The 23,873-nt window shown below is 44.8% G+C and overlaps 1 protein-coding gene across 1 annotated transcript in view; it reads left to right on the top strand.

Annotated features, from left to right (window-relative positions):
- PTPN21 (protein tyrosine phosphatase non-receptor type 21) overlaps nucleotides 1-23,873 on the top strand; it is a 74,505-nt gene that overhangs the window by 15,817 nt on the left and 34,815 nt on the right. The window contains exons 5-6 of the mRNA XM_014596400.3: nucleotides 9,508-9,677; nucleotides 12,787-12,884. Coding sequence (XP_014451886.1) covers nucleotides 9,508-9,677; nucleotides 12,787-12,884 — 268 coding nt within the window. The remainder of the gene's footprint in view (nucleotides 1-9,507; nucleotides 9,678-12,786; nucleotides 12,885-23,873) is intronic.

The following is a 23,873-nucleotide window of genomic DNA, read 5'->3' as shown; positions in this document are numbered from 1 at the left end:
TGGGCCCTCCACTTCAGGAGGGGTGTGGAAAAGCTTGAGAGAGTCCAGAGGAGAGCCACTCGTATGATCCAAGGCCTGGAAGGCAGGCCATACGAGGAGAGGCTGAGGGATTTGGGACTCTTCAGTCTGGAAAAGAGAAGGCTCAGGGGGGACTTGGTAGCAGCCTACAAATATATAAGAGGGGTACATCAGGACCTGGGAGAACAGCTGTTCACCAGAGTTCCCCAAGGGATAATAAGATCTAATAGCCATAAACTCTAGGAAGGATGATTTTAGACTAGATGTAAGAAAAAAGTTCCTTACGGTGTGATTGTCCAGGGTCTGGAACAGACTCCCCCCAGAGGTGGTGCAAGCACCTACTCTGGACTGTTTCAAAAGACATCTGGATATTTTTCTTGCTAGGATCACTTGATCCCAGCTGACTTCCTGCCTATGGCAGAGGGACTGAACTGTGATCTTACGATGTCCCTTCCAAACCCTAATGTCTATGAATCTATACCTCCCCTCCCCTTTAGTGGGAAGCTTGCAGCTACTATTATTCAAGGAAAGGTAAAAGATAACACAACTAAGACCCTATGCAGATCGTGTTGATATATAGATTTATGATTAAACAACATACACAGAATTCCCCCCTCCCCCCCCAACTTAGCTGCTATTAGTACCTATTCTGCTTTGTTTTAACTAGTTCTTATTAAAGGGATCTTGAAATAACTAGGAAAAATTCATTTGGGGATTAGTTAAAAGATTTACATTCTGAAAGGTTTTAGACTTGGGATTGATTTCTGTTTGTAATCATTGAGTCATACATTCCGATGACCTGGGCGTTGCTCTGCTAAATCTTTTCCATAGATAGCCAGAAATGAAAATGTTCTAGCCATTTAAAAATTTGTCAGTTAATTATAAACAAACATGTCTCAAAATGAGTATTTTAAATCTGTTTGTCCCCTTCTTTTGCTTTTATCCCAGGACAGTACAATGCGGCCCTTAATTATATAGTGTGGCTCTGGCTCTTCCGATAATTAAGTGGTGCACAATACGACACCCTTATTGTTTATTGAATAGCTCATTGTGTCTGCAAGTGTTTCACTGTTCACTCCTCATATTTGTGCGAATACACCCACACGCTTTTTGTAAGTCGCTTCTGTTTTTGTACTGTAAAGTCCTTAAGAGCAAGGACTGTCACTTTACTGTATGCTTGGACAGTGCACAATGGGGTCCTCATCTGACTTGGACTGTAGGCATGACTACAGTGCATATGCTGAATAATTAGGGCATGATATAAAAGTCTGACATTTTCAAGAAAATCTTTCCGCTTATTTCGGTGAGTTTTTCTCTTAGTTTGGGGGGGGCTCTTTTTCTTTGTATTCCTGAAATAGAGTCCAGAACTGTAAATATATATTGATTGAAGTTTCTTGTCTCAGCTTGGAGGTATAAAATGATAAAAGGCATTTTCACTCTTTGCTGGACTGCTGTCCCCTCTGGTTTATGTATCTTTATTTGAGAACTAGGCACTCTTCATGTAATGGAACTTGCTATTGTTTTAGGTGAGTAAAAAAAATAAGATTTCTTCTTTCCCACAATTCATTTGTGAAATCTCAAGTGCTGTGTTCTCCTTCTGTTATCTGTAACTGTAAATGCTTTCAGCACTGTTTTTGATCCCTTTATACAAAGATAAGTTGTTGCAATTAGCTATGAAACAGCTATCATCACCAGGGATCTGTGTGTTTCACTTGCTGTGGGAAAACATAGATTTTTTCCTTTAATGGAGAAAAGCACTTCTTGCAGGCTGGCAAAGTCCTAGCCTTCAAGGGACTGCTTAGGTCTGGAAAGAGCAGGATGCAGGGGGCACTGTGTACATGTGTACACACACATACATGTGACAGCAAGGCAGTGTGGTGGAGAGTATCTTCTGCAGCTCCCTTCAGGTAAATCTGTGGGGATAGTGGAGGGCACGTGCCGTCTGAGACTTCTGTGCCCATGGTGAGTAGTGGAGCTGCAGCCAGGCCACATCAGCTTCTGAAGTGATACCTCCTCAGCCCAACAGGCAGGACCAAGCACTGGGAGCTAGTGCTGCGCCATGCTGCCATGGCCGCCAAGGTGAGGTGCCTATTGCCTGCTCAGCGTGGGGGGGGCAGGTGGCACTCTGTGCCGCTGCTGCTGCACCTCACCGTGGTGGTGCGGCACTCCCTCCTGCACAGTGTCCTGCCTGGTAGGTCGCAGAGACAGCTCCTGCTCAGAGCTGGTCTGGCCTGGCTGTAGTCCTGCACCCTGCTGTGGGTACAGAAATCTTGGTGGGCACCTGCCCCCCCACCTCCCCACTGCATCGCCACATCACCTGTGCCTCCCCACCCCGCCACACATACCCCCTTCCCCACATACCCACCCTGTTTTCCACACACCCACTCCCTTCCTCACACACTAGGGGGTTAGGGGGCAGTGGTTTGGGAGTGATGGGCGCCAGTAGGAATGGGGGGACTGTGGGTGGGGAGTGACGGGCACCAGCAGGGCCAGGGAGTTGTGGGTGGGGAGTGAGGGGCACTGGCGGGGCCAGGAGGCCATGGGTGGGGAGTGAGTGGTACTGGCATATCAGGGTGCTTAGCACCACAAAGCAGCACGGGGGACAGCTGCAGCTGGATCCGTCCTGGTGAGCGAAGGGGGCAGGGGGAGCTCTGATTTTCCATGATAAAAAATAAATACCAAAATATATAGGTATTTAGAATGTATTTTATTATAATGATTGAGGTGCTGGTAGGCTACAGAGAAAACCAGGATGCCTGATCATCACTGACATCCCCATAAGGAATGTGTGGTATAGGGCTTATTTACACAATAAAGCCTTTGCTGATACAGCTATGCTGGAAAAGACCCATAGTGTAGGTTTGGCCAACAAAAGGAGTTTTTCTGCCAGCATAGCTACACCATCTTCCTGAACAACATAGCTAAACTGACAGAAGTATAGTTGTTGACATAGGGTTTTGCCAGTAAGGTAGAGGTTTGGCTTCCTACCCCCACCTTCAAAACTTTTAGTCTGGAGCAGGGGTGCTCAACTGCTGGCCCATGGGTCAGATTCAACCCACAGCCCCATGTCATCTTACCTGTGGGGCTCCCTGTGGCAGTGGGAGAGCAGTGCCACCGTTTCCCTACTGCTAAATCTCCGGACCCATGAGGAACCCAGGGCCCTGTATGCTGGGTCTGGTGCCTGATCCCAGTGTACAGGGCTGAATAGAAGCAGTGCCAGGCCCACAGGGCCCACTTCTAGTTGGAAGGAGCAGTGCTGGGCCCCCATGCCCAATCCTAACACATGGGGCAGGGAAGGGGCAGTGCCAGGCCCCAAGCCTAGATCTGGCACATAAACAGTTCCTGCAACACTCATCTGGCCTGTGGGGCCAAAAGGTTGAGCACCACTTGTCTAGAGTGACCTGGCCATAGTCTGTAGGCCCAAAGATGTCTGATTTCTGTCAGTCTGGAAGGATTAGTATGTTTGTAGCAGTATAATTGCCTACAAATGTAAAACCTTTCAAGAGGTAACAGCAAAGTTGGACTGAAAAGTCCTAGAGAAATAAAAATTATGTTGATGCTCATTGCCAGAGAAACTAAAGACAAAGCCAAATCCTGGAATTGCAGCAAGGGCTGCAGAGTTTTTATGGGAGGGAAAGTCATATGAGTTACTGACATTCATGTTATCTTTACAGGTTTTTCTCCAGACAGCATAAAACCCAACTAGGAATGGCTTCAAGATACTGTACAAAAATACATTCTCCAACACAGAGAAATTAGAATAATTTATGAGTGTAAAACACCTTTCAGCTTAAAGGGCATGTTTAATCTGAGGTATAAGTGCAGCCAAATTAATTTCTGGTATAACTCAACTAAAGTAAATAAAGGCTGCTTGCAGACATTAAACCCACCTGCACAAACCACACTTTACTGGAAGAAGCAGTGCATTTGACCTGGCTCCGCAGCATCTGTATAGGTTGGGCGCTTCAGTGGGGCTTTTTGGTGCTTTTAACTAAAGCTGATTCAATCAGCTATTACATAAAAGTGCCAAAAAACCCTCTCTAAAGTGCCTGATCTGTAAAGATGTTGGACAAGCCAGGTTCAACTAACATGCCTCATGGGCTGGGCTCAGTGCAGGAGCACGCCCAATTTAAAGTAAAGCACCCCCTTTTTTTTTCTTTTTTTAACATCTGCAAGCAGCTGAACTTGCATTAGGGTTGAGATTGGCTGACTGTGCAGAGATCTTTTGCAACCTGAAATTAAAAACAGTTGCTGATTAACATGATCTATCCATACTACACAACAGGTTGGGACAAGAAGAGAAAACTATGGTGTCCAGCTAAAACGAATCAAGGGAGGCGCATGTATTTTTCAGATTTAGAATTTGACAAGGAACCAATATTATTGTTCTGTTTTTGGTATGGGCTTTTAAAAGATCACAAGTGTTTGAAAACTGCCTTGTAATTTATGTGCAGGTAAAAACTTACACAAAGCATTTTTATCATCACCTTTAGCTGTGTAATGACGAGAAGATTTAGTAGTGCACCACCCACTTAATCATATAATATTGTATGTTCCTCAGATGTCTGATTTGAACCCCACTGCTTAGCCTATGAGGTCTTTTTGCCATAAAGTAGGGTGGTGGAATGGATGTGGGTGATAGAGGCAACTGTTTCTTTATGAAGTTCTGGATTTCATATTAGTATTCAACCCTAGACCTATATTATTACTTCCTTATTTATTCTTTTGAGTTCTTTTTGCTGTTTTACATTTATACACAAGCTTTGCTATTTCTTTTTGTAAAGTAGAATACAATTAGTTGGAAAGTAATTACATAGAAATTCTACGGTTCTTTTTATTTAGGTTTGTTTTTCTTCTCAGGGCTTGAATGATGAGTAAGTCACTAAAACTTCAAAACAGTGTTAATCTCAGAAGCTTAACATATTTTAAGAGTTATGCCACATCATATTTTTAGAATTATGTAATGCCATATGTTACTAAAAATAGACTTTCAGCAATGAGTAAAAATGGTTTCTATTTTTATCAGTCAGTATTCCAGGGTGCACAAACTCTACTGAAAACTCATAGGACCACATTCTATCCTTGAAGTCAAAGGAGGACTTGTATTTAAATCAGCAGACAAGATTTGGTCTGTAGTGTTATATTGGGCTTTAATGTATTTCTTTTGAGCATTCAAAAAGTAAACATGGAGGGGAGAGAGGAGCTACCATAATGGAAAAAGACTTTAAAAAGACTCTGGTTTAAAAATAATATTTAAAAACCATTTTTTTCATCTGAAGTATGAGTAATAACTTGGTTCTCTATTTAGTCAATTAAATAAGTAGCCTACTTTCTAAAGAAAACAAAAACTATAAGTGGTCATAACTTCTGAAAAGCAGGCTACTTATTCAGTTTACATTTCAGTATTTATTTTGAGCCAGACACATTGAAAATCCAGGTATCTAGTTGGTAGCCCTTTCAACACAAACCTCAGGGTTCTTCCCCCTTTCAATTACAGTTAATTTCTTGTTCATGCCTTCAATAAAATTCGGAGCTTCAGATCAAAGTAACTCAATTTTTTGTGGGGGAGCATTTCATATTAGTATTTGGGGTCAGATCCTATGCCATCTGTTATTTGTTTAAATATTAGCCTGTTACACCCTGCTTAAGTCCTTGAAAAGCTGCTAATGCAAAAGATGGGTGGTAGATCCTTCTCCATCTCACTACATTTTGTGACTAAGGCCACTGACAGATGTTCTCTTACTATGAAATTCTTAGCGCTAGAAAAATAGCCCAGAAGTTAAAGTGAATATGTGTTTCAGTCCCCTGGCTGGAGAGGTAAAGTGAGCTCTCCAGTCAGGGGACACTAGAGGGCTGCACCTTGGGTCACCCCTGCCCATTGATTGGCAACCTGCCCTCTCACCTGCCTGGGAAGGGGGGCAGGTTGTCAATAGGCAGTTAGCAGCTGCTGAAAAAGAGACTGCTCCAGGAGGGTTCCAGCCCCTGGAGAATGCCAGCCCCCCATCCTGCCAAATAGCTGATTGGCAGGATAGGGGAGCCATTCTTCCACAGCAGCAAACCTAGTTTCTGCTACGGAAGAATAGTCCCTGCTCCATACACTCCTATGGGTCCACTAGGAGAAGTGCAGGTAGTGGGGGATGATTTTTTTACAGTTACAAAACTGGAGCCCCAGGAAGGCTGCTGCTGTGCACAGTGTGACTGCACCCCAGCCCCAGGGAGGCTTGGGTGAGGGGCCATTCTCCAATGGCCACAATGCTTTTGAAGCTCTGGGAGGGTTCTTGCCACAAGAGAATTCCTGCTCCTCCCCACCTGCAAATGGGGTGGGGAGGGGTGTTCCTGAGAGCTTGCCCCTAGGTGGGATATCGGGGAGCCACTGCTTTCCCTCCCTTCCTGTCCCTTGAGAGGAGGGAAGGGAGAGCAGAGGACTGTGGGACACTGGGTGCCCTCAACACCAAAGAGAAGCATATAATCAAGTTAGTGTGGGATGAGGAAGGTCTTGGTAGGAAGTGATCTAACTTTCTTGTGGAAGTTTTCTTCAGTAAGAAACCCATTGAATGGTTGTACACTGTTTGCGGTGGGAGAGAGGATTTGCTCCTGACACTTATTTAACATCTATCTATGGCCTTCTGTAAAGTATAAGATAAAGATATGTTACAAAACGAATTGTTTCTTCTGGGACTGTTATACAGTAGCATAAGGTGGCACTTAGGGTGCAGACAGCAGTGACAATTTTTGCTCATTCTGGCCACAGAAAGCGGTTTATAGCTGTGACCAAACACAAGTGCATGGCTGCAGACCACTTGAAAAATGGCAGTTTGGGCAAAAATCTAAACCCTCATTGCATGGGGTCAGATGAAGGCATTTCAAAACAAAGCGTTTTCTGTAACTTCTGTCTGTGCTGCCTCCCAGCCTGTCACTGTTTTCAGAATAGGAGGGGGGAAAGGGAGGAGAGGGAGTTTGGTCTGGGGTTTTTTTCAGCCTCTGCTGGATGGTGGGGAAGGGTGTATTGGAGCCTCCGCCCCCTCCCCCCCCTCCAATGGAGGAGCTCCAGTTCACCCATCCCACTCTAGTGATGGCTGGAGAACACCTAGGACAAGCTCCCTCTGCTCCCTTTCTGAAGCAGGGACAGGCTGGGAGAGAGAAGGGGCTGTTGCCAGGAGAACCTGGAACCATCAGTGAACTTCTGTTTGTTCCAAGGGATCATTGTAACTCAGAACACTTCTGCAAAGCATTTGCAGTCACAGCAGGGAGCTGCACTTCTGTCTTTGCCCTCAGAAACTTACTAGGTAGAATAGGATTTGGCTGTAGGTAGGTTTTCATAAGTTTTCCTTAGTGTGCTTGAAAAGAGTCAGAACATTACAGTCTGAACAATTTAAGTTTGGTGAAGTTATAAGAAGCAACTGAATACACTTCATTAAATAACCATGTTGGGGCATCTTAACTACTGTATTTATTCAAATCCAAGATGCCTCCCTGATAATTAGATTCTATACTTGGAAAGTTTATACATTTGCTACAGTTTTCCATGTATAGAATCTAAATATTGGAGAGTCATCTTAAATTTGTTCTCTCCTCTCTCCTACCTCTGCAATGGGGAAACAGTGGCAAAGGGGCAGGCACTGGGGGAGATGGTAGGTGGGCAGGTGGTGGCGGAGGGCAGGCAGTAGGGGAGATGGTACCTCCCCTCACCCCTGCCTTTTCCCCCACTGCCTCCCACCACCCCCACAGCCTCTGCCTTCCCTCCTGCCTCTCCCAGCTGCCACTTTGCCTCTGGCTTTGGCAGGCTTCGGCCCCACTCCAGCCCAGGGCACAGAGCACACCCCTGGACTGTGCTCAGTCTGGCCTGGTGGTGGGCAGTGGCAGGAGCAGTGGCAGCAGCTTCAGCCTTGGAGCTACACCCACGACATAGGACAGAGGTGGTAGAGGGTTAAGCAGCAGCTGCAGTGCAGGGCCAGAGCTGGAGTTGCAGTGGCCTTATGCTCCTCCACTGCCTCATACTCAAATCCAAGATGAGGGCCTTTTCCCCACTGAGCAGAGTGGGGATGGATGTGGGCTGCAGGCACGGGGCTCCCCACTCTGCTGCCCTCCCCTGGGAGCCTTGTGACAGCTGCACACCCCCTCCCTGCCCAGAAACAGTAGGGAGCACAACTTCATGCTGCCTCTGCTGCCACCTCCACTGCTGCCAGGTAGGCAGGAGGTGGCTCACCATGGTGTCGCTGGGGGGCAGGAGCCCTGAGCCGGCAGCAGACAGCCTGCCTTCACCCCCACCCTGTGTACAAATCTGGGGGGGGGGGGGCACATGTCCCTCCCATATGCCTCCCAGGAGTGCGTATAGTGGCGGGGAGCCATGCCCCTACCTCTCTGCCCCCGGATGAGCCTTTTGTGGGTCCATCCTATTCCCAGCCCTAGGCTCCAAGCACCACCCCAGATGGGCAGCACCCCCGCCCCTGCCCCATTCCCTTCCTCACTGTGGGAGCCACAATGTGCCCCCCCCCGCCCCCCACTAGATTTACCTGGAAGGAGCTGCTCTCTAAGGTGCCTGGCTGTATTCCTGGCCACCTGCATGTGTGTGGGCATGCACGTGCATGTGGTGCCCCCTGTGTCCCGCTCCTGGCAGGCCCTTGCAGGCTGGAACGCTGCCAACCTGCAAGGGGAAACCCGGTGTTTCCCACACTGAACAGAAAACCGGGATCCCCGCACAACACTGCGAATCCAGAACAAATGCTGTCCTGGAGCCGTGCAGCCTGGGACCGGGAGTTGAGGTTCCCATTTTAGGACTATTCTACCCAATTAGGGATGGATAGTCACTATCTGTGGATCTTTTTAGTATTACAGATATCTGTCCACAGCATTGCTATTTTATAAGCCTTTATATTGTAAAAATACTCTTGATTGGATCTAATTTTGCTGTGAAAAGTTAAAGTTAAACTAAGGTTAATTCATGTTAATTTGAGAACCCAATTCTGAAATCTCACTCAAAGAAGTAAGGGCTGCAGGCTCCAGTGTGATTGGTTACTTCTTGTATGGCAGGAAGTTTGGGTTTCGATGAATCTGACTCTGTTTTGAAGTTCACGTTGTATTATGAAGTACTGAAACTTACTACCAAGCATATCTTTTAATTCTGTGAGTTGTCCCATCAACGTCATTGGGAATACTTGCATTAGCAAAGTCTATCTGCTAGGTTTTTTGGGCCTCTAATTTACTGATGGGACCACCAAATACCGGTATGTGTTTTTTTTTCAAGTACCAGTATTTATTTTTTTATTTAACAAGATTTAATAGGACACGCTGTTACTTTAAAAAAATGTCAATTCTTTTGGCAATTTTGAATCATAAAGTCTATAGATGATATAATGACTTCTAGGTTTTAAATGGTTTTAAACCTTCTGTGAAGCTGGAAACAGTAACAGCTTTATATGCTAGATTTATTTTTTCTGGCATTGCAATACCTGCCTTGTTTAATCACTGAACTGGTTCCTTCTTTTTCAGATTACTTATTTCAGTCTGTGGTATTACAATAAGCAGAACCAGCGCCGGTGGGTGGATTTGGACAAGCCTCTGAAAAAGCAGCTCGACAAATATGCTTTGGAGCCAACTGTGTATTTTGGAGTGGTATTTTATGTGCCTACTGTTTCTCAGCTTCAGCAGGAAATTACCAGGTGAGCTGTACATATTTTTAATTTCAGCTTGTAACGTTCTAGTATGTATCTTAAAATAGTAATTATTGCTTGAATTTCCACTTCTTCAAAGGTTGAAAATCAAACAAGGCAAAAACTTTGCCTAAACTGTCACATTTATTATCCCTTCAGATTATAGAATATATATTGAGTTACATGAAGGATGAATTTTCCCAATGATCTTAGAAATCTATTTAAGCTTATTCATACAAGTAATGTTGCTCACAGAGGTAATTCAGTCATAAAACTTTCAATTATTATAGACTATTAACCTTGTTTTTGAAAGGCAGAGTGAAGAAGAAAAAGATTTTTTCAGAGTTATGGGATAGAGCTTAATCTTCAGCTTACTCACCCTTCCTTTCCTGCTTAATTAAAACTCAGACCATAGCAGCGGCTGAAGATTGGTCTCCATAGGTGGAGATATGATTTTGAAAACAGCAGAAGTGTCTCCAAAGCTGTGAAATAGGAGGAGAGCAACCAGGAATAGCTACTGGACAGCAGAATTGCCCTAAGAAAAGTTAACTTGATTAATGGCTCATTGAGACCACTAAAAGGAGATTTTATTGTAAACACCTCTGAAATGAAGACCAATGAGCCATTAAGTCACCCAAGTCCCTCATAATGCAATAGCTGCTGCACTGTGGAGCAGGAATCAAAGCAGGGTGCGTCCATCCCGGGCAGAAAATCCGCTTCCTAGCTTAATAGGTACACCTCAATTTTTGGGGGGTGAGCTTGGGATATGTTGTTTGTGAGAAGTTGACAAGTTGACCGCCCTTCCGAAGTTAGAATAATTGATGAAAGCCTGGAAGTGGCTGAAAAATTCACTTACTTGGGATCCACCATCTCAGAAAATCTTGGCTTGGAAGCCTAAATAAACGCTCACATTGAAAAGACCAGCAATGAATGCCCTGTCTTAACTTCAAAAAAGAGTTTGGAAAAACTGTGTCAACAAAGATGTCCTTCTACAGTGTTTGCAAACTTAGCTCTCTATTGTATGGCAGTGAAACATGGACTCCGTATGCCAAGGAAGACAGAAAACTGAACAGTTTCCATCTTCGATGTCTCCTCTGTATCCTGGGCATAACATGGCATGACAAAATCTCCAACTTCTCTGTTCTGGAATGGACCAAGATACCCAGTATGTTTGTGCTTCTGAGACAGAGACACCTCCATTGGTTAGGACGTGTGAACCATATGAGCACTGGCCAAATTCCCAAGGACATGCTCTGCGGTGAGCTGGCCAGTGCTGAATGTCAGCTTGGATGGCCCAAGCTCCATTTTGTTTATGTCTGCAAGAAACACCTTTGTGAGCTGTTCATTGATGGCTGATGCTGGGAATGAATCGCTTTAAACTGTTGTGAATGGAAAGCTGCCATGAAGCAGGGCCTACATCATGATGAAACGGAGAGGGTCAGTGATGATCTAGAGAAGAGATGTTGGAGGCAGGCAATAAAAAATGGTGTTCAGCATGCCAGTTCAAGCTCAACTGAGTTTGTATGTGCAGCTTGCCAGAGGGTGTGTCTGTTGCGCATTGGACTTCTCAGCCACTGAGGAAGCTATAGTGGTCCTCGGTAACCTACCAAAGACACAGTCCCCATGGTCTGCCAAGACCAGTGGCTGCCAATGAATGAATGCGTGTGAGAAAATATGGGAGTAGGGTGAAATATGCCAGTACGTCTAACTTGGGTGTTCTCAGAAAGAAAGCAGTGTCTGTTGATGTAATAGCTCAGTAATATTACATTATATTGCCATGCAACAGACAAGTTCAGGTGCAGACTGAGTTCCTGTGCCTTTGGGAAATGGATCTAAGGAGCCAGATTCTGCTCTAATTTACATCATAGAAGATTTGGCTTAACCTCAGAAAAGTTTATAGCATTACTCCTGAACTACATTGGTACAAACAAAATCAATACATGTTATACTAGGTTTTAAACAAGCTGGGAAACAAAAAGAGAAAGTTGCCCATATTGCAGTGGAATGGTGGCAGGAAGGTACTGGCCTTGTATGTTTGAGAATATATTTTCTTTTAGCTGTTATCCTGCAGAACAAACAAGAGGACTGCTTCCTGAGTAGGGAGATCACTTTTCCTGCAACTGTAGAGCCAGGACTTAGCCTGAGCCTTTTGTTTGTAATCTATATCGCACTGTTGTGCGGCATGTGGCATTATTGTAGCAGTAGATAAAATGTTCTAGAGAATGTTACAGAGAACATTTATTTAACACTTTCTGGCAAAGGTGGAAAATATGTTCTTTTTCTCATCATGTGTTTAGTTTGGCTTTCACCTACTTATTATTTCTAGTGACATAAGGCACCTCCACAGCTGGAAGATAGAATCTCTTCTGCGAAGAGTACACAAACTAATATTCAGCATCATGCAACACATTGAAGTGACATTCACAATGATTAGTATGTATAAAGAGATACTTTGGATGAAGAGAGGCCAGTGTTTTGCTAGACTAGCTCTGAAAGAATGTTCTGTTCTTAGGGGGTTGCACAGATGAGTGCAAGAAAACAGTTGTGGAAAGACTGGACATATGGGGCATTGTGGCTGGTGTTATTTGTGAGCACAGGAAAAAACAGGAGAAGAGTAAATGGATAAGGAGATATTTATGCAACTCTTATTCCAAGGTGAGGACAAATAGATTGTGTTAAACATGATGTAGAAGTCATTAGCGTGATTCAGAGAAATGGGTGACACTCTTAGATTAATCAGCAGAGAATACAGTGCTAGATTCAATATTCCTAATAGTCTATAGAAAAAGTGATGCCAGGGAGGCTCAAGAAGAAGAAATAATATTAAATAAAGGATTGATAAGGGTGTGAATGAGTGTTTTTGATGGCAGGCAGAAAAGGTCAGATCTTGCTTTAGAAGTAGTGGCAGGATTTCAACCTACCCTAGGTGTGAGTGGGTAGAGAAGACTTAGAAATGACCTCCAAATCATGGGCCTGAGTGACAAGGAGGAGATGAATGTCCTTGGATTATGGAGGACAGATGCATGTACATTCATAGGTTTATAAAAGTCTTGGTTTATAACTGCATTTTACTGAAACTGAAAAAATGGAAATGCTAACATAGGCTTTCTTTCTGTAGATATCAGTATTATTTGCAGCTGAAGAAAGATATCTTGGAGGGAAACATTCCTTGCACATTAGAGCAAGCAATTCATCTGGCTGGTTTAGCTGTTCAGGGTAAGTTGAGGAATTGTGCTCAGTGGCTGTTTTTAAAGATGGAGACCAATCTGTTTGAATGCATATTTTATATTTGTTGTGTAAGTCAACACCATTACTCTATGACTTTTCAACCTGTGTTCTGTGGACTCCTGGGGGTCTGGAAACGATGTCTAAGGGGTCTGTGAAAGATGACTATGATCAATCAAATGCATATGAACCCCCACACTTACAATTCAAAGGGTTATGCAGCTACATTCAAATTTTTTTAGGGGTCCGCAAATGAAAAAAGGTTGAAAACCACTGTTCTAGGACAGTGGTTCTCAACATTTTTCACACCGGTATCCATTAGCATAATTATCATCTGGCCCCGACCCACACCCCCCTGGCCCCAACCCACAGTCTCTTTCTCTCTGTCTGCCTCTCCGCCCTCCGGCCCCCTCCCTCCCTCCCTCCCTCTCCGGCTCCTGGGGCTGCTGTCACAAGTCTGTGTGCTCATCACCCCCCCCCTCCAAACCCTCTGGCTGTGTGCTGGCTCCATGCAGGCTGCCAGCCTTGCAGCCTGCATGGGGAAACCACATAATTCCCTGGGACCTCCCTGTGACCTCCTACAATGTTCTTGAGACCCATGGGTTAAGAAATGCTGCTCTAGAAGATGCTCTGTATTTGGTTACATGACACTGGGCCTTCCTCTTTTTGTGAAATATATATTTGTTTTGAATTTATAATCTCACTATGCCTCAGTTATGGTGCCTTGTAGCTCAGCTACTCATTAAGGACTTGATCCTCAGAAGCCTATTTCCCAAAGCCACAGGGGAGCCGGTACCCCAGGAGTTCTGGTCACTCCGACCCAAATCCTCGAAGGTATTTAAGTGCCTAATTCCTATCTGAGTTCATTTGGAGTTAGGCATCTAAATAACTTTGAGGATCTTGGCTTTAGTGCTTTGCTGAGGTCATTTTCTTGTTCTGTTCCTGCATATGCTCCTTTGTGGGACAGTAGCAAGAGGGAGGAACACATTTTAATGAAAAAGAAAATGGGCTTTATGCCCAGGCTAAAAATGGCAAAGGATTTGGCTTCATTTGCAGTGTATGACACTTTTTATGCTTTCTATTTGATTTTTCACTCAATGTACATGTTGCTAGTTTAACATTAAGAAGGGAATCTGCTTTTCTGAGAACACATTTACCAGTGAAGTGGGCCAAAAAGAACTAACTAATGCCTAATTTACGCAACAGTGTTTTTGTTTAATACAAGCCAGGTCTTTATACTCTTCCTCTAACAAGTTCTTGCTTAATTCTTTTCATATTCTTTGGATAGTGTAAATGTCTTTCTGCTCAGTGAATTGTTTATAGGAATCTTTCCATATAATCCTCTTTTCAGATGGAAAATATTTATCCTTTTAGCCTTTGCATTCCTCATTCAGTCTGGCAGGGTGGTAAGAAAAGGGTTGTATGTGTTAGTAACAGAGCGAGAAAACAGGACAGAAAAATCCAGCCTTTGGATGGATACTGCATGAGACTACAGTAGTTTATACACGTGGATCAGTTAAGTTGAACTAATCAAAGAACATACTGGTGATTTGTCTTTGTCTCCACTGATTTGCAGTTGTAATAGTTTCAGTAAGTCAGTTCTGAACTCAGTTTTCATCATGAGTACTTAACTTATTCTGAAACAGTAAAAGTCTCATTTAAATGCCAGTTGTCACCTACACAACAACTGTTAATTCATCATACAGGCAACCCTCACTTAACGCAGTTTCGCTTACCACGGTTTTGCTATAGCTCTCATTTAAAATACTTACCTGGTTTCACTTAGCGCGCAGAGCGTTTCATTATAACACTCAGCGCAGTGGGTGGGGAGAAGCAGTGGCAACAGCGGTGATGGCATAGTTGTTGTCAAGTGAATCAGCGAGTGGCAGCCGGCGGAGCGCAGGGTGGGGTGGCAGGAGCTCAGGGTCCGCTCTGGCATGTGGTGCTGGAGGAGGCAGGGAGGAGTGGCAGCAAGAAGGGGCAGGCAGGGGGCCAGACAGCGTGGGCAGGGGGCCCAAATCAGCAGGGCCCAGGACGAGGTGGCAGGAGCCCGGGGTCTGCTACGGCATGTGGTGCTGGAGCAGCCAGCAGGCAGGGAGGAGTGGTGGCGGCAGCGAGAAAGGGCGGGTAGGGTGTGTGAGCACAGGGCCTGGGCTGGCGCGCAGGGCCTGGGCCAGCAGGGTGGCAGGAGCAGGGTGCCCGAGGCCAGAGCTGGCAGGAGTGTGGGGCCTGAGCTGGTGCGAGCCAGTACTCAAGGACACACGCGCAGTGTCCCCCGCCTCAGGGAACAGTGGGGCCAAGCCTGCAGCGCCCCCCATCCCCAGGCTGCAGCCTGTGACCCGTTCCACTCTGGGTACGCACTCACTTGTGGGGCGCAGACACCATCCCAAGCTTCCCCCGCGCTGTCTGGAGCCCTGTTGCCTTCTTGCTGTTAATCCCTGGGCAGGCGGATCTCTGACTCAGGCCCTGCAGGCAGGACTGTTGGGGCCATGCACAGGTGCGCTGGTGGCCAGCAGGGGCAGTTTCAGTGGCGGAGCAATGAGGCCGGGAGGAGTCAATGCCTTTCCTGGTGGAGCCTGTGCAGTGCCTTGCCGGGAGCGGCAGGGCCAGGGCCAGCAGGTGGTGCAGAACCAATTATATTTATTTACATTAAACCCTATGGAAAATGGTTTTTGCTTAACACTGTTTTGCTTAGTGCTCAGTTTTTCCAGAACCAATTAAGAGTGCTAAGCAGGGTTGCCTGTAGAAATGTTAATTAAGTATATTTCTTGTGATATTTGTAAATCAGAACTTGGGGGATGCATTCACACTTGTTGGAATAGACATTTGGAAGAGGCTTTGGACCTTGGAGGCAGTTTATCTTGAAGATACTGGCAGCTTTATTTCTCCTCTTCATCAGTTAAGTTAGTTCACTCTCTGGAACAAGACAGATGCAAATTCTTTGCTTCTCTGTGATCCCTTTTTGCTGCTTATCTGATAGGAAAGTTTTTCCTTTTTATCCCCAATGACCCTGGACATTTTCACAAGTAGCTTAGGTATATATTTGGCTGGAATGATTTAGTCAGGGATGATCCTGCTTTGAGCAGGGGACTGGACTAGATGACTGTGTGAGGTTCCGTCCGCCCCTACTTTACTATGATCCTAAGTCCCTATCAAGAATATTCCTGCATAGGGGAAGTTCCCAGCAGGTGTGGAGTGGGCAGAATTAGTTTCTAGGCTTCTCTACTCTGTGCAACATAGGGACTGTTATAGGGATGGAGAGGAGTAATGGTTAGGGGCCAGCGTGCTCTATTTGCATCTGATGTATGAAACCATACCCAACTGATGCAAGTTAGAGCAGTCCCTGTGTGCTCACACATCCACTAACAATGGGACTGGGATAGATAATCAGGAAACTGGCCAATCCCCGACTGCTTTGCCCCTTCCCCCATTTTCTTGTACCCATTAGAAGTGCTGTTAATTTAGAGCAGCTGGTGAGGCTGCTTTCTACTGAGGATGCTGGTTGAAGACAGAAAAGGTTACTAAGGATGTTTTATACATGTGGGGTGGGGTGCTTTAATTAGAGTGTCTCTGAGAGCCGCTCTTATTTAAGTACCGGGAGTGTCACATGTATCATTGTCCCTGCACTGAAAAATGCTGGCAGGGGCACTTTAACTAAAGCTCATTGAACGAGCTTTAGTTAAAGCACCCCCACCACCATTTTTCAGTGTGGAGACACTGATACACCTGATGCTGGAGTCTTCTTGAGTGCGGTAATTACCACACTGCAGCAGACTCAATCAAATACAGTGCACTGGAGCAGCCTCACTGCACGTGTATAGGCATCCTCAGTTCCTAATGATTTAAGTTCAAAATGGTTTTGACCAGTTGGAAGAGAAACATGACTATACAGGAAACCTGTGGAGGGAAAGAGGAATAAAAGAACACATGATTTAAGTGTTTTCCTTGTAAAAGCTCCCTGCTTTTTGTACAGTATCATCCCTTTCAAACAAATGTCTGCTGTGATAAAGTTTTGTTATAGAGAGATCATATTTTTCATGTTTTGCTAAATGTCTTTGTCACAAACACTGTTTTAACTTGATTCCAAGATGAAGTTTTTCCTCCCAGTTAGCATGGGGCAAAAAGCCTCTCATCTTCTAATTGCACTGAAGGAAATCACACTAAATACTTTGCCTATCATTAAACTGCTGCCAAAAGCAGCATGTGCTGAGCAATGGAAACCAACTATGAAGTTGATTAAATGCAGTCAACACTGAGTGTGATGATAAAACACATGGCCCACATGGGCAAATATGCTGATGGGAACCTTTTTTTGTTTGTGTGACTTAAAAAACCAAAACGGGTAGTTGCTCCCCCAGGAGGGAACGAGCACCAGGCCCAGAGGCATTACAATACGAGGCCAGCACTTGGACAGGCTGGAGCAAGTGCCGACACCCTCCACTGGGCCAAACATGATGGTGGGAACCTTATCTTTTACAAATTTTATTAACAACCCACTTATCACCTTACACCTACAAAGCTTCACATATTGAGCACCCGTGTTTTACCAAAACTTCATATCGCAAAAACAACCGTATATCCAAAAACATACAACTATATACATTAAACCTTTAAACAACATAATCATCTTTCCACAAAAAACCCTTACAGAACTCTTTCTTCATACAGGACCCCATGAAAAATCATTGTCTCTATTAATCTCCACTCCTACCATCAGTCCTCTCTGTTGGTTCAGCGAAACAAGTGTGTCGGGTCCTTTTTCCTACCATCTCCTCCACTAGCAACAGATGATACTCAAAAAGTGCAGGACCATTTCCCATGCCCCCTTTGCATGTGTACGGTCCCAAAACGTATGTCCCACTGCTGCTTCTTCCCCACACCTCTCCCGTTGGCACCTTGATGAGCTCGTCAAGCTCCATCTGTGTTGCACCTTTCTCACCAGCAAGGTATTTCTTACAACCATCCTTACTAGGTCAGCCTGTTCATCTTTTAGCTGTTTACCCACCACCATTCTTCATCTTCTTCACTTGTCCTTCTGTGAAGTTTCCCACTGGTGCCTTCCTGTCTCTTCCTTACTACTTCTATCAATTTTTTATGATCCTTCAGGACCTTTAGCCCAACCTTCCTTATTTTATATCTTTGCATGAAACCTTTCATCCTGATGTAATGAATCTGCAGTTGCCACACCTATGGACTCTTTAAAAAGGCCTGATATACTCCCCATTTCTTCAAAATTACATCTGCGTGAAATCAGGTGATACACACTGCTTTCCCTTTTTCCTCCATTACTGCCTTGCATATCGCACTTACATATTTCGCATGGATGAACAATTCCAAGTGTGTCAGCTGCCATCCTCCCCCCATCTCTCTTGCTTTTGTACAATTCGGCTCTAGCCAACCTTTTACTCTTGGCATTCCAGAAGAACACACATAATTCCCCCTGTACTTTTGCTCTCTGTCGCCACATCAGTGAGAGTACAATTCCCATGTATAGAATAATCAGCATTTGCACAGCCTTAACTGCTGCCATTTTTCCATCAAAGGACAGAGTGCTTCCAGACCATAGCCTAAGTGTTTGCTGTATCCTTGCTGTCACCGTTCCTCGTGCTGTTACCTTTCCCCTCGGTATCCATTGGGATCCCTAGCACTCTGATTTCTCTCTCTCTTATTTGAAGGCCCGCCTTTTTTAAGTCCCTCCAGTTTCCCACTCCTGTTATGGTGCTTTTTTATCTATAGTTTAGCCCCTGTTGCTTCTCCATGCTCCATACTCTGATGTATGCTTTGGCACCTTTTCCACTGAAAGTCTATCTTACCTTTATATCCTCCATGTATGCATTTTACCTCTCCCCATCCTGGTATCTTTACTGCACCTACAACCTTATCTTTTCTTATTCTTCGTGCTAATGGTTTTATGCCGCCCACAAATAGTAGTGGCAACAGAAAGGCATCCTTGTCTCACCCCTGTATGGATTTTAAAAGTCTTGCTTAGATGCCCGTTAATTAGGACTTGACTCTCCACATCTCTTACAGTAACTTTTCCCAACATGTACATTTTTATGGGAACCTCGTTTTTCCCAGCACTTTGAATATGTAATCATGATCCACTCTGTCATAAGTTTTTTCTAAAACTAGGTTTGCTATAACTGTGTTTATTTTCCTCTCTTGGATGTGGGACAATATATCTCTCATCACTCTAATCATTTCGGAGATCCTTCTACCTGGTACTATGCATACTTGGTTTTCATGTATTATCTTCTGGAGGTTTTTCCTCATCCTCAAAAACAGTCTTGACCATTAATTTGTTGTCAATCTGTAACTGGTCTCCAGTTTTTGAGAAGTTCCTTCTCCCCTTTCTTGAAGAGTAAGATCACAATACCACTTGTAAAATTTTTCCTTGCCTTTCCTGTTTTTGTTATTTCCTTGAACACTCCCACTATATCCTTCTCTACCCATGCCCAAAACTTCTTGTAAAATTCCATAGGTAATCCATCTGCTCTTGGTGAATTCCCTCTTTTAAAGATTTTTAAACCTCCATTTTTAAGCATTTCTCCACTTCCTTTAAGTTTATCTTGTCTTCCATCTTCTTTGCTTGCTCCTCCTTTACTTTCTCTTCAATCTCTTCCAGCAAAACCTTCATCTTCTTCCTGTCTGTTTCCTTAGAATCACAGAAAATTAGGGTTGGAAGGGACCTTAGAAGGTCATCTAGTCCAACCCCCATATCATCCCAGCCAGGGCTTTGTCAAGCCAGACCTTAAAAACCTCCAAAGATGGAGATTCTACCACCTCTCTAGATAACCTTTTCCAGTGCTTCACCACCCTCCTAGTGAGAAACCTTTTCCTAATATACAACTTAAACCTCCCTTGCTGCAACTTCTTCTGATATAGCTATTCATAAAATCTCTTCATTGCCTCCAACACCACCTCCTACTTTTCCACCCAGATACCACTTTCCTGCACTGCTTTTAGCTCTTCTTTTGCTGTCTTAACTCTAGCTGAAAAGTATCAGGACCACTCTTTGTTTTCTCCCACCCAGGGTGCTTGTGCTAAAAACATTTTCTCTCTCTCCTTTTTTTTTAACCAGATTTCTATCTCTTGCCTTGTTTCACGCAAATTCTTCTAGGTTTTCATACCTGACTTCCTTCTGTGGCTTCCTTTAGCAGCTCCTGCATCTTTCTTTGTAGTTCTCCCAGCTCTTTCATTCTTTTCCCTACAGTTTTTCAACCTTCCTTCTTGAAGAATTTTCCTGTCCTTTTCTTCACCATCATCCACCATTCTCTGGTATTTCTTCAGTGTTCTCCACCCCTCATACTGTCACATGTGCACTTGACGTATCCCTTCATCTTGTAGCCGTTGCACATTTAACTTCCAAATTCCTCTTCATCTTACAAAGCTCTTACCAAGACTCAATTCCATCCTAAGCATCTGGTTATCACTAAATGCCACAGCTATGGTTTTTTTCTTCCTTATCGCTATTAGTTTTGATACAAACACAAAGTCAGTTCTTGATTGTTTTTTTCCACTAGGGTCAATTCTAGCAAAAACTTTCTCCCCTGCCCACACATCTCTCAGTGAATCTGGGCCTTTACATGCCACAGAATTGGCCTTTAAAGCAGCTTAAATGCCCTTTTGCACCACTTTAATGGTGGTGCTGTTTGCGTGTTCAGCGGCATATTCTGCTTTAAATGACTTTGGTACGTAGCAAGATAAAACATCTCTGAGGTGTTTTAGTTTGCTACCTAACAAAGTACAGCAGTGCACAGGGTGCTGGAAGCCAATGTGCCTGGGGTTTGGTGAGCCCCGCACAGCTCGGGGGCTGCAAGACCTGGCAGCAGCCCATTCAGGAAGCCTCCACTGAAGAGAAAAAAAAAGTGGTGAGCCTGATCTTTTTCTTTTTTTTCTCCCCGGAGCCTGCCTGCCTGAGCTGTGCGGGGGCCTGGTGTTTACCTCTGTGGCTGCGGGAGCAGTGCTTCCCTCCATGGCTGTGGTGCCCCCTGGGACTGCCTGGACTGGGTGCAAGGTGGGTGGGTGCTGCCTGGAGGGCCCCCATGCAGCTCAGGGACTATTCGGCATGTCAGCAGGTCACCCCCGCCACCCCCACCCCCACTGAAGAGGCAAGTAAGGAACAGGCCCCCACCCTTGTGTACATGCCGTAGGGGTTTAGATCAGTTTAATTCTCCCTAAATTGGAACAGTGTTTTTAAAAAACCACCAGTTCAATTTAGAGAGAACTAAACCGAATTAAAACCCCATGGTGTGTACAAGCAGCCTCTGCTTTTATTATATTTGCTAACAATCTGGATGAACTGTCTAAAGTTCTGTCTCTCCCTTCCCCTGTTCTGTCACCTGCTTCTATTATGCAATTGAAGTTCCCCACTATTATCCTCAGTCTCCCTCCTACCACATAAACTGCTAGGTTTTTAAACACACCCTTCCTCCTCCCCGCCCCACTCCAAACTCTGGTGTTGCATATATGTTGAAAACTTCTAATTCTGCTCCTCTGACTGATAGTATCATTTGCTGCAGTCTGCCACTGATGATGTCTTCCATCTGCTTTGCTTTCACCTTTGGATTCTTGACTCGTATTGCCACTTTGTTTTCATTTGTCCCTCACCACCAGGATGGTCCCAATCTCCACCTTTTCTCAAAGCACTTATAATCCCTTTCCCTTGGTATCCCACATTCTTGTAGGCGTATTATATCTTTCCTTACTTTTTTAACATTGATTCAACCTGTTGCCATCTCTTCCTTGTTAGTATGCTCCAGACATTAATAGATTCTATAATCAGTGCTGTTGTGCTTGTTTTAAAAAGAGTGTGCCTGTCCCTTTTTTAAGGTTTCCCAGCACTGCTGCTCAGCATGATTGACTCCTCCCTCCCACTGTTTTTCCCCACCTTCATGCCTGTCACTTTTGCAAGTTGCTTGACTGCCTTTGCTTTCAGGAAAGCTGCTGTTTCCCCACCTCCCTGCCGCTTCCTGCCTCCAGCCCCCGCCCTGGGCTGGAGCCTGGAGAAATTAATGGTGGGAAGTGGCTCGCTGGCTCTGACTCTGTCTCATTCCCCACATTTTCAGGTTTCTTTTTCCTGATTTTCTTCCCTTGTGTTTTCTTCCTTTCCTTTTCTTCCCTGACTCCTAGGCTCTTTTATTTGTTCTACCTCCATTTCTTCTGCTTGTTTGATTTTTTTCTCCACCTCCCTCCCCTCCACACCCCTGTCTGGGCTCTTTCCCACTCCCCTTCCTTTTCTTCTGTTTTTTCTTGAGCTGCCTCAGTTACAGATATCACGCACTCCTCATTCTCCTCTCCTCCCTCCTATGGGATCTCCTCCACCATTTCTACTTCACTCTCACCCTTCTCTTCTCCCCCACTGTCCCTTTCTGTTTCATGCTGTTCCTCAGAGGGTCTGACCTTGCTTGTATAGAGGCTTGAGACACCTGTGGAATAGGTGTCCCTCCGCCCCACAGCTCATGCATTTTAGGGACTCCTGGCACTCTGCAGCTCTCTGCTCCTTACTTTCACATCTGTAGCACACCATGGGGGAGCAGTGTGCAGGTGCCCTTCAGGTGGCCATCCTTGCTGCATTACTTTGGTTGCCCATGGTATATTAGAAAACCCCAGTGGGGCTGCAGCTGGATTGCAGACAGGAGGTGCTGAACCCCACCTGGGCTCCACTCATTTGCTCTCTACACAACTTCTGCCCTCCAAGACCACATCCAAATACTATATTTGTCCCATGTCTTCTCTACACACATTATTCTTTGCACATACAATTCCATCCACCTTTCTGTCTTCTGCCTCTAATAAATCCATTTACATTCTTACTGTAATCACTTCTTCCCTTGACTTTTCCCCTGTTATAAACTTTATCCTTCTTAATTCCTCCCTCCCACATTCCTCTGCATGTTTCTTCCAAAAATATTCATACTTCTCATTGTTTCAGTAAGTTAACTCCCAAGTCTGCCTGTTTTGGAAAGCAGTCAGGCTGGTGAGATGTTCCATGTGCACTTCCAGTATCTCAAACAGTACCATTTCTATGAACTCATATCTGTCCATCATTGATCCTGTCTACATCCCATCACGGGTTGATATTGCTTTTATCCACAGTCTCCAATCTTCCCTGACATCTCTTGGTGCATCTTCTGTGTCTTCCTGCTGTACCACTCCCAGTGGGCTGGTATTCTGTCATGTTCCTGTTGTTTTCTGCCTCTCATCTGACACATCTTTTCCTGCTGTTCCCATTCTATCTCACATTCTCCTCTGCTCCTGTCTTCCATCTGGCCTTGTTCATCTCCCCATCACCTTCTTTGCCACTGCCTCTGTTGTTGCTGCTACTTCTGCTGTTGCTCCTATTATCTTCTTCACTTTTTTTCTCTGCTTCTCCACCTTTGTCCACTCTCCATATGTCTCTAGACTTTCTTTTCTGCTCTTTGTTCTACTTTCCACTTCCTGGTTACTTGCCACTACTGCCATTATTTTGAGCTTTGGATTTCCCTTCTCCACTCCTTATACCCTGACACACTCCTCTGCCCTTAAGGCATTGATCAGGCTTTCAGCTGATCACTTGATTTTAGCCCAAGAGGTCAAGAAAATGCTGATATAAAATATATAAAGGCTGGTGTGTGTGTGCGTATGTATGTATATATATGTGTGTGTGTGTGTGTATGTAAGTATATAAATAACCCCCCCCTCCTCAGGTGTGTATATATACATATAACTTATATAAAGGTGTGTACGTGTAGGTGTATGTGTATACACACATACCCCCCTCTACGACTCTGTCTCAAAACCAATATGGCTCATTCAGTAGCTCAAACCACATGTTTACAGTTGCAGCATTCTCATTCCCTTTACAATAACTGCACTGTGTACTTGTTCTCCTATGCACACATGCAGTGGGGGCACGGTGCGTGTGCTTTCCCTTTGGCTTGCTGCTCAGCCTTTTGGCTAGGAGCAAACAAGACTGGGGGCATCTGAACCCCAAGGCTT

Source organism: Alligator mississippiensis, chromosome 2, assembly GCF_030867095.1.
Source record: "Alligator mississippiensis isolate rAllMis1 chromosome 2, rAllMis1, whole genome shotgun sequence".
In the NCBI taxonomy this organism is placed as follows: domain Eukaryota; kingdom Metazoa; phylum Chordata; order Crocodylia; family Alligatoridae; genus Alligator; species Alligator mississippiensis.
The sequence above is the reverse complement of the archived record's forward strand: the minus strand, read 5'-3'. Positions and strand labels throughout refer to the sequence as shown.